The sequence below is a fragment of the Lipotes vexillifer genome, unplaced genomic scaffold (assembly GCF_000442215.2).
Source record: "Lipotes vexillifer unplaced genomic scaffold, Lipotes_vexillifer_v1.1 scaffold272, whole genome shotgun sequence".
Classification (NCBI taxonomy): Eukaryota; Metazoa; Chordata; class Mammalia; order Artiodactyla; family Lipotidae; genus Lipotes; species Lipotes vexillifer.
In genome coordinates, this window is record NW_006772469.1 from 3190727 (window position 1) to 3207109 (window position 16383).

The 16383-nt window shown below is 40.8% G+C and overlaps 1 protein-coding gene across 3 annotated transcripts in view; it reads left to right on the forward strand.

Annotated features, from left to right (window-relative positions):
- Positions 1 to 16383, forward strand: part of ANTXR2 (ANTXR cell adhesion molecule 2) — a 165235-nt gene that overhangs the window by 61911 nt on the left and 86941 nt on the right. For all 3 annotated transcript variants that reach the window (XM_007447566.1, XM_007447567.1, XM_007447568.1), the window contains one exon: positions 12195 to 12290. In XM_007447566.1, the coding sequence (XP_007447628.1) occupies positions 12195 to 12290 (96 nt within the window). The remainder of the gene's footprint in view (positions 1 to 12194; positions 12291 to 16383) is intronic.

The following is a 16383-nucleotide window of genomic DNA, read 5'->3' on the forward strand; positions in this document are numbered from 1 at the left end:
TTCTGGCTTGCAGAGTTTCTGCTGAAAGATCAGCTATTAACCTTATGGGGATTCCCTTATATGTTATTTGTTGCTTTTCCCTTGCTACTTTTAATTTTTTTTCTTTGTATTTAATGTCTAATAGTTTGATTAATACATGTCTTGGTGTGTTTCTCCTTGGATTTATCCTGTATGGGACTCTCTGCACTTCCTGGACTTGATTGAATATTTCCTTTCCCATATTAGGGAAGTTTTCAACTATAATCTCTTCAAATATTTTTCCAGTCCCTCTTTTTCTCTTCTTCTTCTGGGACCCCTATAATTTGAATGCTGGTGCATTAAATGTTGTCCCAGAGGTCTCTGAGACTGTCCTCAATTCTTTTCATTCTTTTTCTTTATTTTGCTCTACTGTAGTTATTTTCACTATTTTATCTTCCAGGTCACTTATCCGTTCTTCTGCCTCAGTTATTCTGCTAATGGTTCCTTCTAGAGAATTTTTAATTTCATTTTTTGTGTTGTTCATCCTTGTTTGTTTGCTCTTTACTTCTTCTAGTTCCTTGGGAAATGTTTCTTGTATTTTCTCCATTCTATTTCCAAGATTTTGGATCATCTTTACTATCATTGCTCTGAATTCTTTTTCAGGTAGACTGCCTATTTCCTCTTCATTTGTTTGGTCTGGTGGGTTTTTACCTGCTCCTTCATTTGCTGTGTATTTATATGTCTTCTTGTTTCGCTTAACTTACTGTGTTTGGGGTCTCCTTTTCGCAGGCTGCAGGTTCATAGTTCCTGTTGTTTATGTTGTCTGCCTCCCGTGGCTACGGGTGGTTCAGTGGGCTGTGTAGGCTTCCTGGTGGAGGGGACTGGTGCCTGTGTTCTGGTGGATGAGGCTGGATCTTGTCTTTCTGGTGGGCAGGACTGCGTCCGGTGGTGTGTTGTGGGGTGTCTGTGACCTTAGTATGATTTTAGGCAGCCTCTCTGCTAATGGGTGTGGTTGTGTTCCTGTCTTTCTAATTGTTTGCTATGTGGTGTCCAGCATTGTAGCTTGCCGGTCATTGAGTGGAGCTGGGTCTTAGCATTGACATGGAGATCTCTTGGAGAGCTTTCATTGTTTGGTATTATGTGGGGCCAGGAGGTCTCTAGTGGACCAATGTTCTGAACTTGGCTCTCTCGCCTCAGAGGCTCAGGCCTGACACCTGGCCAGAGCACCAAGATCCTGTTAGCCACACGGTTCAGAAGAAAAGGTAGAAAAAAAAGAAAGAGGGCTTCCTTGGTGGCGCAGTGGTTGGGAGTCCGCCTGCCAGTGCAGGGGACACGGGTTCATGCCCCGGTCCAGGAAGATGCCACATGCCGCAGAGCGGCTGGCCCCGTGAGCCATGGCTGCTGAGCCTGCGCATCTGGAGCCTGTGCTCCGCTGTGGGACAGGCCACAGCAGTGAGAGGCCCTCATACTACACACAAAAAAAAAAGAAAGAAAGAAAAGAAAGAAAAAATATAAAATAAAGTTATTGAAAAAAAAATTATTAAAAATAAAAAATAATTAAAAAAAGAACGAGAGCAACCAAATGAAAAAACAATTCCACCAATGATAACAAGCACTAAAAACTATACTAAAAAATAAAGAAAAAAAACGGACAGACAGAACCCTAGGATAAATGGCAAAAGCAAATCTATACAGACAAAACACAAAGAAGCATACACATACATACTCACAAAAAAATTAAAAGGAAAAAAATATATATATATTAAAAAAAAGAGAGCGAGCAACCAAATGAATAAACAAATCTTCCAGTGATAATAAATAAAAAACTAAGATAAAGATAAAACCAGAAACAAATTAGATGCAGAAAGCAAACCCCAAGTCTACAGTTGCTCCCAAAGTCCACCTCCTCGGTTTGGGATGATTGTCTATTCAGGTATTCCACAGATGCAGGCTATATCTTGTTGATTGTGGAGATTTAATCTGCTGCTCCTGAGGCTGCTGGGAGAGATTTCCCTTTCTCTTCTTTGTTCTCACAGCTCCTGGGGTTCAGCTCTGGATTTGGACCCGCCTCTGTGTGTAGGTCACCTGAGGTCATCTTTTCTTCGCTCAGTCAGGACGGGGTTAAAGGAGCAGCTGATTCTGGGGCTCTGGTTCACTCAGGCTTGGGGGAGGGAGGGGTATTGATGCGGGGCAAGCCTGCGGCGGCAGAGGCCAGCATGACATTGCACCAGCCTGAGGCACGCCGCTGTGTGTTCTCCCGGGGAAGTTGTCCCTGTATCACGGGACCCTGGCAGTGGTGGGCTGCACAGGCTCCTGGGAGGGGAGGTGTGGCTAGTGAGCTGTGCTCGCACACAGGCTTCTTGGTGGCTGCAGCAGCAGCCTTAGCGTTTCATGCTCGTCTCTGGCATCCACACTGATAGCTGCAGCTCGTGCTCTTCTCTGGAGCTCGTTTAGCTGGTGCTCTGAATCCCCTCTCCTCGTGCACCCGAAAACAATGGTCTCTTGCCTCTTAGGCAGGTCCAAATTTTTTTCTGGACTCCGTCCTGCCTAGCCATGGCGCACTAGCCCCCTGCAGGCTGTGTTCCCAGTCCTCTCCCTGGGAACTGACCTCCAAAGCCCGAGCCTCAGCTCCCAGCCCCCACCCATCCCAGCGGCTGAGCAGACAAGCCTCTCGGGCTGGTGAGTGCCGGTCGGCACCGATCCTCTGTGCGGGAATCTCCCCGCTTTGCCCTCCGCACCCCTGTGGCTGCGCTCTACTCCGTGGCTCCGAAGCTTCCCCCTTGCCACTCCCCGTCTCTGCCAGTGAAGGGGCTTCCTAGTGTGCGGAAACTGTTCCGACTTCACAGCTCCCTCCCAGAGGGGCAGGTTCCATCCCTATTCTTTTTCTCTGTTTTTCGTTTTTTCTTTTGCCCTACCCAGGTACGTGGGGAGTTTCTTGCCTTTTGGGAGGTCTGAGGTCTTCTGTCAGCCTTCAGTAGGTTCTATAGGAGTTCTTCCACATGTAGATGTATTTCTGATGTATTTGTGGTGAGGAAGGCTATCTCCACGTCTTACTCCTCTACCATCTTGAAAGTGCCACATCCATCTCATGATTTTATGGTTTTATATTTTGACTTTTTTTTTTTTTTTTTGCGGAACGCAGGCCTCTCACTGTTGTGGCCTCTCCCGTTGCGGAGCACAGGCTCCGGACGCGCAGGCTCAGCGGCCATGGCTCATGGGCCCAGCTGCACCACAGCATGTGGGATTCTCCTGGACCGGGACATGAACCCGCATCCCCTGCATCGTTTTTTTTGCGGAACGCAGGCCTCTCACTGTTGTGGCCTCTCCCGTTGCGGAGCACAGGCTCCGGACGCGCAGGCTCAGCGGCCATGGCTCATGGGCCCAGCTGCACCACAGCATGTGGGATTCTCCTGGACCGGGACATGAACCCGCATCCCCTGCATCGGCAGGCGGACTCTCAACCACTGCGCCACCAGGGAAGCCCTTATATTTTGATATTTTAATTTGAGAGACATCCTTCCTCCAGCAAACAAAACAAAGCAACTCAATATTTTCTGTAGAGAGATAGTTTGTTTCTTGTTGTAAGAAAACATTGCAGGGAAAACAAGCATCCATATGGACTCTGGGGTCACTATTGAAATCCCTAGATAACTCTTTAACAACACCTGTTTTTATTTTGAAAATAGCTAGTTGTTTTTTCCCCCTTTTTGTCTTCATTTCACGTTGCAATTTATAGGTTTTGTAGATATTGTAATGTGTAGGTTTCCTGTTCCCTCAGGATGTGGTTGAGATTACAGACATTTGTGGTATATGGTATCTCACTGTTTTGCTCACTGAAATGGCGTTCTTTCTCCATCCTCCTTCCTATTCTGTACCTCCATCTGTCTTTTTTCACCTCTCTTTCACAGAAGCAGGAAAACAAATCTTTGTCTGCATCCTATAACCATGCACAGTTTCTGTGTGCAGGGATGCTGAAGCTTAATGACTCATTTGGAATGTACAGGTTGTTTGCTTCCTGGAAAGAGGAAGTCTTTCTAGGTTTTGCTAGTTCTAAGGGGAGCGTAACGTGACTCGAGGTGGTTTTAAGACTAAGGTGATTTCAGAATAAGGAACATCAGTTGTGTCAGAGATGGAGAGAAAGTTTGGGGGCACATTGTTATATTAAATAAGGCATCTGAATACTTTCCCTTGAAAAGAGATTTAAGCAAAGCCTTGAGGAAGGTGAGGGAGTGAGCCCTGAAGACCATGCAAGGGAAGAGTGTTTCTTGCAGAGGGAGCAGCTCGAACAGAGCCTAAGATGGGAGTGTATGTAGCTGTTTTAAAGAGGAGCAAGGCAGCCAGTGTGCAGAGTGGAGGTAGCTGGGGGAGGAGGAGGCCTGAGATGAGTAGGAGAGAGTGGAGGGAGGGGAGAGATCATGGAGAGTTTTGTAAGTCATTGTAAGATTCTGAGTGTTTTTCTAAGTGAAACAGGAGCCACTGAATGTGACATGGTATGACTGTGTTTGAAAAGGATCATTCTGGCTGCTATGCAAAAATAGACTTTGCAGGTAGGGGCCAAAGTGGAGACCTGGAGACCAATTCTGTGGCTAGTTCAGTAATCTAGAAGAGGGGGTGGTGGCTCCACTGGGCAGATAGCAAGGGAGATCGTGGGAAGTGGTTAGATTTGAATATATTTTAAAGGTGGAGTCTACCGGATACCTAGACAGATTAGATATGGGTGTGAGAGAAAGACAATAAGGACAGTTCCAGGCTTTTTCACCTGAGCAACTAGAAAGATGAGTTGTCATCAGGTACAGCCGTTTTTTGAAAACGATGAGGAGGTCTGTTTTGGAATTGTTGAGTGAAAGATGTCCATTTTTCATCTCAGTGGGAGTGTCAGAAAGGCTGTTGAATACACAAATCTGAAGTTCTAGAAAGAGGTCTGGATTGGAGGTGCACATTTGGGAGCTGTTGTATGGAATGAGTCAACCAAATTCCACATGATTTTTAATTTAAAAAAAAAAAAAAAGGAGGTTTTAGTAGGTAGAGCAAGAAGGGAAAGAAAGCCAGAGAAATGTTTTGTATTTATGGAGGAACCGAGATAAACTGGGTCTTGAAAGGAGAGCAGGTCTTAGGCAAAGAGAGAGGAGGGGGGACCATTTTACAGATAAATAGCAAACAGAAATTGAAGGGAGGAGGGACAAATTAGGGATACAGGATTAACAGATATAAACCACTATATACTGAATAGATAAGCAACAAATATTTACTGTATAGCACAGGGAGCTATACCGGTTATCTTATAAAACCTTTAAAGGAATGTAATCTGCAAAAATACTGAATCGCTATAGTGTACACCTGAAATGAACAGAATATTGTAAAGCAATTATACTTTAATAAAAAATTAATGAAAAAAATTGAAAGTAGATATATTTGGTTGGGGTAAAAATAGTGGAAGGAAAGCTTGGAAAGAGAAAATTTAGATCAGATTATCCATGGCCAAAAAAAAGAGCTTAGAGTCATCCTACAGGTCTGTGGCTCCTAAACTTCAGTACACAGCGTTAAAATGAATGAAGGGAAGAAAATCTTCCACGTTCATGAGAGACTGAACTCAACTCTGCTGAGACAAAGGACTAGAGAGGTTTTTTTTCCTTCCAGTTTTATTGAGATATAATTGACATACAGCACTGTATAAGTTTAAGGTGTACAGCATAATTATTTGACTTACATAACCACGGGATAATTCTTTTTTTCTAATTAGATTTAACCATTATTTTGATTTAAATGCAAATATGTCTGGTGTGTGGTAGTAATATCACCGTTTTATAGATGTAGAAAGTGAGAATGGAGCTGATGAGAAAGTACCTGCAGATGTGTGCATTACACCTCTATTCAGAATAGAAGAAGACAGTGGATAATATTATGATAAATACCGGCCTTGTATTTACGTGATACCTAGCCTTTCAGGCATATTTGGATGTGATAATTAGGAGAGATGAAGTTAGTAATCTTACTCATTCTTGGATGATGCTTTTGGCTCTTCACAGGCATTTGAAAAGCCAAACAAAATGAAACACCATTATTTAGCAATTGATTAATCCTTGTGGAAATCTCACAAATAAAGAAGCTCCTCTGTTCTCCAAGAGCATCCGGGCTCGTTCTTACTAAGGCACTTATGTCATTGGGTTGTAATTTCCTGTTTACTTCTCGGCCTCCCTCTGCAGTCTGTGCCTTGCTCATCACCTCCCTCTCAGTGCCTGGTCCTTACACGAGGCAGGTGCTCCAAAATTATTTGTTAAAGGAATGAATGACAGTACCGGTATATTCAGTTTAAAAGTGGGGAAACTAAGGTTTGGACTTAAAAGATTTAAGACTAGAATCTGAGGAGGGTTTAGATTTGGGCAGTCCATTCTTTTTGTCTGTCTCAGAAGATCTAAATGTGTCTCCGCTTTAAAAAATTCAGTGAAAGATGTCTTTTTTCCCCCCTTGGAGCCCCTGCTCTTCTGATTCTTTTAGAATAATAATACTAAGAACAAATTTTCTGAGCACAGACACTGTGCTAAGCCCTACACATGTGCTCAGCACTTCATGATTTCATTTAATTCTCACCACTCAAGAGGAGGCTATTACTATTACCTTAATTTTACAGATGAGAAAACTGAGGAACAGAGAGCCACCTCCAATCTTTAGTGCACATTGATGCAAACACATTAGAAGATGCTTCTGCTAGTAGGTGGATCCAATCCTCAGCATGCTACACAGCTTGATGAGCAGAATATTGGCTGATTTCAGCTTTCGCTGCCCCCGAGAAAGGGGAGACTTAGAGCCTGGAGGCCCTGGGGTTAAATTGCTTGCTCAGTTTCATAGTCGAGTAAATGCTAGAACTGGGAATTGAACCCAAGTTTGTCTTCCCCTGGCCTGAATACTTGCACAATCTTCCATTCGTTACCAGGTCCTAATTTGATTTATATAAGACAGAGGTTGGCAATTTTATTCTGTAAAGGGTCAGATAGTAATTATTTTAGGCTTTAGGTGCTATACACTACTCAACTCTGCATTGTAACCCAAAGGCGGCCATAGACATGTAAACAAACGGGCATGGCTGTGTTCAACATACCATATACACTAGAATTTGAATTTCATGTATTGATAATATATTTTTCTTTAAATTTTTTTCAGCTATGTAATAATGTAAAAAATTTTTTTAGCTTGCCAGGCATCTTATGAAACAGATGGGCTGATTTGGCCTTTGGGCCATAGTTTGCTAGTTCCTGATATGGAATATTTCAAAAGAATCTAGTAAATGAAATCATCACCTATTTTATGACTATTTTTTCTTCCCCTAGCTCTAAATTCATGGAAGCAAAATTGTGGAGGTTTAGTTCCCCTTTTCTGTGTCTGTTTTATTCTAATGTGGACACTGTGATTAATTATTTTCTAGATAGATTGCAACAGGCTATTCACACACTTTTGAAATTTTTGAGTGATTCCTCTTTTCCCATAGTTGTTTTGCAAGTACAGTAGTGACTCTGATTTGTTTTCATACGTCTGTCATTCTGTTAGCTAGAATTTCAGTTCTATTTGGCGGAGTGAAGTTTTTCTTTGTACATTATAACTTCCTTTTAATGAAGAAAAGGAAATTAGATACAGATGAAGTTCAAAGACTGAATGTGTCCAGGATGACTAGAAAATATATTCCTTTTACCCTAAAATCAAGCTCAAGGTTCTGGTGTGTCCCCAACTTAACCCTTAAAAGAGTTTTGGCTTCAAAGCCTTGGCCAACATCTGGGTACTAAATCTCCAACTGGACTCCTCAGCTAACTTGTCCTTGTAGACATCTGAAAATGCTACTTGTTCAGAACTATAGCTAGGAAGAATTGATCCAACAAATGGCCGATTGGAAGGTCATCTAACAAATGGATATTAACCCAACAAGTGGCCAATTCTCTCTGTAATAAAGAGGATTACTGCTTTCCAGAAATTTGTGTTTCATTATTTTCTTCAGCTGCTTCAGGTACTACCAAGCCCTCTCAAATTCTATTTTTCAGACAAAGTTGTCTTTTCTTGTTCTTGCAATGAGCCACTCATTCGACCACCACTCCCTTCCTGGGCTTTCTTATACTTTCTCAGGAGGTCCTCTCAGAACCCCAGACCAGGCTAGTCCCTGCTTTGCCCTGTTTCTGTTGTATTCTCCTTCCATACTTCTCACATTTATGATTGTGTGTTCAAGGGTTGTCCCACCAACTAACCTGTGGGCTTCATGAAGACTTGTGCAACATTATAGCTTTGGCAGCTTTTTAACTGCCTAGTGTTTAAAGAGCAGCACACCTAAACAGAGGTGAGAGGCTTTTAGTTTCCACCTATGATACATAACTCTGCATAACCAGATCTAGTTTCATCTGACTCTGCAGTTTGCAGCATAGTATCTGTTCATAGGACTGAAATCTGTGTGTTTGACCTTTTCTTAATTTGTTTATAAAGTTATGTGAGCAATGAAATTATTTCCCTTTCATGGCTGAAGTCTTTCATGCTCTGATAAGGGCTCTGGCAAATCAAAACAAAGGAACTGGGAAAGCCTAGATTTGTATGCAGTGAACTGAGCTAATGTCTGGGACCAGGGCATCCAGGGCTGTGTTTATGGCAAGTTCAGGTTGCATTAAATTCTTTGCTTATTGTGACCGTTTTCCATCATGCTTCTCTTAAATGTGGTAAAGATTAAGTCTGTAGGTCTTCAGAAAATGTGTATTTTCATAGTCAGTTTTCTTGTAGACTAATTTTCAGAATCAGTTGAGATGATAATATTATTATACTAAATGTATATTTGCATCTGGATATGCATAATGTTTTGTCAGTGTTCCTAACAGGGGCATTTTTGAAAGAAAATCCAAGAATTTTGACTGCCTATCATGGCCAGCCCATCTACTTTATATTCTGTCAGCATGATTTTCCAAATTTCCTGCTCATGACACATTTGTAGAAAGAAAAAACTAACCACTAAACTTTTAGCATATTCACACCCTCCAGTTTCACGTCCTTATTTCTGAACATAGGATTTGAATTCTAAGAAAAGGGAAAAACAAATGTTCATACAACCCTTTTGGAAGTGGTGTGCACAGCCACATGGTGAGCATTTCCATGGAGGCCATGGCTCGATCCTCATGTGGGAAAGGTCTGGTGGGGAAGGCTGCATTCATTCCATACATGAACGGTCACAGGTCGGCGCTATCTTATGTAAGACCTTATATTTGAAGGTGGAATCATGAATTTATACATCTGACAACACTTCTCCCTATGGAGATATCATAGTTTTCTATGTATTTCTTTGACATTCTTTTCCCATTATATTCTTGCTTGTCTAGATTTCAGAGCTTAGTATAATCAAGCCTGTGGAGAATTGTATGATTTGTTCGTGAACGTTTAGAATTCTGTATAGAAAGTTGCACTTTGAGTGTTTTCATAAGTATCATGATGTGTGCTCTGAATTACTTTCCTCTCTCTCTCTCTCTCTCTTTCTCTGGCACACACACACACACACACGCACACGCACACGCACACGCACACACACACAGAGAACTTTCTGTGTGCAAGACACTGATTTAGACGTTTAGGTTACATCAGTGACCACATGTTGAGCTTACACTTTCATTCTACCAAACTGTACATCAAGAAGTTGCAAGATGACTGTATGTCTTCTCATTTCTTAAATTTTAAATTAATTTTTTATGGTAAATATGTGGTAACATCTTGAAGTGCCTTAAGAATGGTCTAATAGTAAATATTAGAGCTTTATGAAGATTGTATGTGTCTGTGTGTGAAGTTTCTGTAGTTATTTTTGTTGTCTTCTGAAAAATAAATTAAATGACATACTCAAGGATTCTAGGTGATATTTTGGTGGTGTCTGTTTTGGTTCATTTGCAACCTAACATTAGTTACATAAATAGCTTGTATGGTTATTCCCTCTTGCATCCAGATGCAAAATTGGAAATCAAAGGATAGCTTTAATTGTTCATGTATACTTGATTCTTAATCTTTTCCTAAAAAAATTTCTGAAATTAATACATGTTGTATGGTCTATGCTGCTTTGAGAATTATTTTTAAAGTTATTTTTTAATTAATTTATTAAAACTGAAGTGCTGTTAGTAATCAACGTCTTTGAAAATTGATCTGTTTGGAGATAGTTTCCGAGTCAATATATGGTAATCTCTTTTTCTTTTTTTTCCATTGTGATACTAACAGATGATATAGGGAAACACATTTCAAGATTTTTGTGATTAGCTATACCGAGTATATTTTGCTAGCACTCCCTAAAGTAATACTTTTGAAAAGTACCTTCTCTTCTCTTTTCAGTTATTTACAAATAACTGTTTTTACATAAAAATCATTATTTCTTTATGCATAGGTTATTATGTATTACAATTCAAATTCCATTATAAAATGTTCTAATTAAATGCTACCACCATTGTTGCTTCAACATCTGAAAGTCTCTTAGCTTTGATCAATCCTAAGATTTCCCAAAATGGATTCTAGGAAATCCGAGTTCTGTAGGATATTGATAATGTTATGAGAAAAAATAATTGACCTGTGTTGATATAAGTTGGACTGTTCTTTTTTACTACAGAGCCATTCAGGGCTTTAAAAATATGCTAATGTGTGCAGTGCTTTTTTAAGAGAGATAGCCTGGTTATAGCTTTGCCACAAAGAGTTTCATGCTTTGGGAACAACTGACTTTCTTATTTTGTAGATTAGAAAATGGAGTCCCTGAGAAATTAAACAACTTGCTTAAAATTAGACCTCCAGACTAATATTTTTAAGACAATGCTATTCTAAGATGGAAACTGATAGGTTCTTCCCACCCAGCCTTTCTCTCTGTCAGCTCTTGGGCTAAATGTGGCTGTTGCCTTGACTTCTGGGCTTGTACTACTTATTTGTTTTGAATGATAGGAAATGTATCCCTGAAAAGCTGCCTTATAAAGGCCCAAATTTCCACCTAGACAGTGTATTGATTTATTTACAGTTTTTTTTTTCTTCCTTGAAATCTTCCCCTCCCCCTCCCCAAAAAACCCCCCACAAACCAAACATGATTACTGGGGATCCCGGAGAGCAGTGGTTTGGAAGAGACAACTCGTTCTCTTGGAAACTTTATCTCTGCACTAAAAATTCAGCAAACACTCTTCTTTGTTTTTGTGGCTTTTTCAGTCTTATTTATTTGGAGTTCATTCTCTTAGTAAATAGTTTTAAGTGCCAGACATGGAGTACACATTAGTAAGTAGATTGGGCATAGGCGCTGCCTTCCTAGAGCTCACAGTGAATATAGAAAAGACAAATTAAATAAAAAATTGTAGTTCTTCGTAAGTAAATAAGCAAGTAAATCAGTAAATATATTGTGATAAATGCTAAGATTAAAGTACAGAGAACTATGCCTTGTACAGTAAGGAGGGGCATTTTCTAGCCAGAAGGTACAAGGAAGTCTTCCTGAGGAAGCAGCTTAAGCTAAGCCTTATGGGATGTGTAGGTATTTGGTAGAAGAACGGGGTCAGAGGCAGAGCCCAGAGCAGGGGTTTTAGACCTGGAGGAGATTGTCATTAGAAAGTGAAAAAGCACCAGTGTGGTTCTTGTGTGGGTAGTGCTTGAGCTGCCCTGAGACGTCTTGTGATATATGAACACATGAGGTTGCATTCTTTTCTGATGCATACAAGAACCATTGTTGTTGGTTTGCCACCTGATTGGTGATTTTTGATAATCATCTTGTCCTACCATTTAAATATATAAAGTAAATAATTTTCCATTATCAAAAAGTCTGGGAAAATTCTGCATAAATTCTGCCTAGAGGTAATCATGCTTGTAACCAGAATAATCCTTTCCCAGAGACAAAAGGTAGGGACCGTACAGACCATTCGTACAAACCCAAATTGTGATTTTTCCTATTTTTTTTAAGGCATAATTTCAAACAGTTTGGAAGATGTTTATACTAATTACTGCCTATCTTAATATACATGAAATATAATGTAAGGAAATTTAATACAAATAGATTATAATATACTTAATATATTATATAAATGTAATAAAGTAAAATATAATATAAATAGGGTATAAGGTAATTTATAGAATTTATAGAATATAAAGGAATATGAGAGAAATCTGGTTTAAGATTATGATGTTTTCTGTAATTTTTTCTGATGTTTCCTTAAAAAATATGTGTTTGGGATTTGACCCTAAACTTTACTGACATCCTTGTTTTTGTTTTGTGCTTCCTCTAGTCTAGTGGGATTGCAGCCATCATTGCTATTTTGGTGTTACTGCTACTCTTGGGCATCGGTTTGATGTGGTGGTTTTGGCCCCTTTGCTGCAAAGTGGTGAGTAAGAAGGATTTGAAATCCTACTTTTTTTTTTTTTAAACATCAAGGTGTAAAGTAAGGCTGAAATATGAATCAGTATTCAACAACAGCAAAGTTTCAATTAGCAAATTGAATTTTAATAGTTTTTGTCATTATAATAAATTGTATTCATGCATGCCAATAAATGTTCATTATAAAACTTCATCAAAAAAAAGCCTTCAAAATCAGATTTGGGGGAAGAAGGGGAAAAGAAGGTAGGACAGGTTATAGGGATAAAGGGTTTTCCATGCAAGTACAAAAGAATTTCAATAAAATTGAATGATATGTTCTGCTGGATTCATTGAGAGAGGTTGATAATCTGCCGGTTTGTTTGTTTGGTTTTTTTTCAGTGCTTATTGAATGTTTCATTACTTCTTTGAAAGATCTACTATTTCAGGACCTTCTCTGTTTGCCTCTTAGAAAAACATTTTGGAAATAAGTCATATGCAAATGTTAGGGTATCTGTTAAGCAGTCACTTTTGAAGTTACGACAGTTGATTTCAGGTTGTGTCATCTTTCATGTTTGAGTCAAACCTCTGAAAGAATAAGGCTAATAAGCTTTCTAGTGCTACTGTAACAAATTGCCACACATTTGGTGGCTTAAAGCAATACAAATTTATTATCTAAGTTATGTAATCACAGATCCAACATGGGTCTCACTGGGCTAAACTGGGTTAAAAGGTATCCGCAGTGATACATTCCTCTCTTAATGCTCTAGAACAGAATCTACTCCCTTGCGTTTTCCAGCTTCTAGAAGCCACCTCCATTCCTTACCTTGTGAGGCCCTTCCTCCACTTTTAGAGCCAGCCATGTTGCATCTTTGTCACCATTATTCTGTAGTCACGTGTTCCTCTGACTCTGAGCCCAGCTGGGAAAGGACCGCCACTGTTAAGGAACCATGTGATTAGGTTAGACCCACCTGGATTATCCAGGATGATCTCCTATCTCAAGGTCCTTAACCTTAATCACATCTGCAAAGTCTCTTTGGCCCTGGAAGGCAATTTATTCACAATTACAGGGAATTAGGATGGGGACATCTTTATAGAGCCATTATTTTTCCTGCCACAGGGTGGAACGTTGAGTAAAAAACATCAGCACATTTCAAGCAATACAACGTGGATTGTTCAGGCTTTGTAGAAAAGGTTATTCTGAAGAAGCACTCCTTCAAAGCATGCTACTACCTATTTTGATAATATTCCTTTCCTTATCAGCACATTATATAGAATTTTATATTCTGTAGGTCAGAGTAGTGTTTTACATAATATTACTAGACTGCCTTTTTCTCCCTCCCTGCTGCTGACTGATTTCCGCTTCCTTGCAACTTCAGGCAGTGCTTTGTATTACTCCTGCGTTTATTATTCATTGTACTTCAGTCTGCTTTCATGAGACAACTTTACAATCCTTTATCTCAGAGCAGTTGGCCCATGGAGGAGGCACAGAATTAACTTAGACAACAGTAGAGACAAGAACATCCTGTCTCTCTGCTGAACTAATCAGTTTCCTGCTATAGCAATTTATGCTCAAACGGTTTCCTGTAGTAATCTTGATTATCTTAGATATGGTGATTTTAGGCTAGCTAGCACTATTTTTTTTTTTTTTTTTTTTTTTTTTTTTTTGCGGAACCCAGGCCTCTCACTGTTGTGGCCCCTCCCGCTGCGGAGCACAGGCTCCGGACGCGCAGGCTCAGCGGCCATGGCTCACGGGCCCAGCCGCTCTGCGGCATGTGGGATCTTCCCGGACCGGGGCACGAACCCATGTCCCCCGCATCGGCAGGTGGACTGTCAACCACTGCGCCACCAGGGAAGCCCCAAAGTGGTATTTTAAAAGGATGCTTGTGAAGACTGAAATGGGCTTCTTTGGGAGGTTGCTAGATGTACTCAAATGAAGTCTCCACCATCAAATGGGGTATTATAGAGAGGATTCAATCATCAGGTGGTGAGAATAGATCTGTTCCCTCCCTGGGTCTCTGCAGATTAGGAATCATGCAGTATATTTCTTTATGCAAGGCACAGAGGGACACCATTAAGGCATGTTTTTATGATGTCAGGAGGGCTTCCTATTCTCAAAAGCATCATGAATGCTTACTAATTTCTGCAACTTACTTAATAGAGAGAAACATCTTTATTTTACATCTAGAAATACAGACTGTAGGGCTTCCCTGGTGGTGCAGTGCTTGAGAGTCCGCCTGCCGATGCAGGAGACGCGGGTTCGTGCCCCGTTTCGGGAAGATCCCACATGCCGCGGAGCGGCTGGGCCCGTGAGCCATGGCCGCTGAGCCTGCGCGTCCGGAGCCTGTGCTCCGCAAATGGGAGAGGCCACGACAGTGAGAGGCCCGCATAACGCAAGAAAAAAAAAAAAAAAAAATAGAAATACAGACTGTAGGGCAGCTAGCCCTGAGTATGAGCTTGTATTTAGACCTAGGAATAAATGGATCAGAGCATATGCTTCTTAAACTAGGTTTAAAAGCAGGGAGAGAGAGAGATTGGTTCAAGATAGCGGAGTAGAAGGAGCAGTCACTTTTGAAGTTACGACAGTTGATTTCAGGTTGTGTCATCTTTCGTGTTTGAGTCAAACCTCTGAAAGAATAGCATTTGCTATTGCTATTTTGGTGTTATTGCTACTCTTGGGCATCCATAGAATGTGCTCACTCCCTCTTGCAAGACCACCAGGATCACAACTAACTGCTGAACAGTCATTAACAGGAAGATACTGGAACTCACCAAAAAAGATACCCCACATCCAAAGACAAAGGAGAAGCCACAATGAGACAGTAGGAGAGGCACAATCATAATAAAATCAAATCCTATAACCACTGGGTGGGTGACTGACAAACTGGAGAACACTTATACCACAGAAGTCCACCCACTGGAGTGAAGGTTCTGAGCCCCATGTCAGGCTTCCCAACCTGGTCAGGCAATGGGAGGAGAAATTCCTAGAGAATCAGACTTTGAAGGCTAGTGAGATTTGATTGCAGGACTTCGACAGGACTGGGGGAAACAGAGACTCTACTCTTGGAGGGCACACACAAAGTAATGTGTGCATCAGGACCCAGGGGGAGGAGCAGTGACCCCACAGGAGACTGAACCAGACCTACCTACTAGTATTGGAGGGTCTCCTAAAGAGACGGGGGTGGCTGTGACTCACAGCGGGTACAAGGACACTAGCAACAGAAGTTCTGAGAAATAATACTTGGTGTGAGCCCTCCCAGAGTCCACCATTAGCCCCACCAAAGGGCCTGTAGGCTCCAGTGCTGGTTCACCTAAGGCCAAACAACCAACAGGAGGGAACTCAGCCCCACCCATCAGCAGACAAACTGATTAAAGTTTTACTGAGCTCTGGAAGTCCTTCCCATCAGGAAGCTTGCACAAGCCTCTTGGATAGCCTCATCCACCAGAGGGCAGACAGCAGAAGCAAGAAGAACTATAATCCTGCAGCCTGTGGAATGAAAACCACATTCACAGAAAGATAGACAAGATGAAAAGGCAGAGGACTATGTACCAGATGAAGGAACAAGATAAAACCCCAGAAAAACAATTAAATGAAGTGGAGATAGGCAACCTTCCAGAAAAAGAATTCAGAATAATGATAGTGAAGATGATCCAGAACCTCAGAAAAAGAATGGAGGCAAAGATGGAGAAGATGCAAGAAATGTTTAACAAAGACCTAGAAGAATTAAAGAACAAACAAACAGAGATGAATAATACAATTACTGAAATGAAAAATACACTAGAAGGAATCAATAGCAGAATAACTGAGGCAGAAGAATGGTAAGTGACCTGGAAGACATAAGGGTGGAATTCACTGCCACGGAACAGAATGAAGAAAAAAGAAGAATTAACAAACAAACAGAGATGAATAATACAATTACTGAAATGAAAAATACACTAGAAGGAATCAATAGCAGAATAACTGAGGCAGAAGAATGGTAAGTGACCTGGAAGACATAAGGGTGGAATTCACTGCCACGGAACAGAATGAAGAAAAAATAATGAAAAGAAATGAAGACAGCCTAAGAGACTTCTGGGACAACATTTAACACACCAACATTCACATTACAGGGATCCCAGAAGTA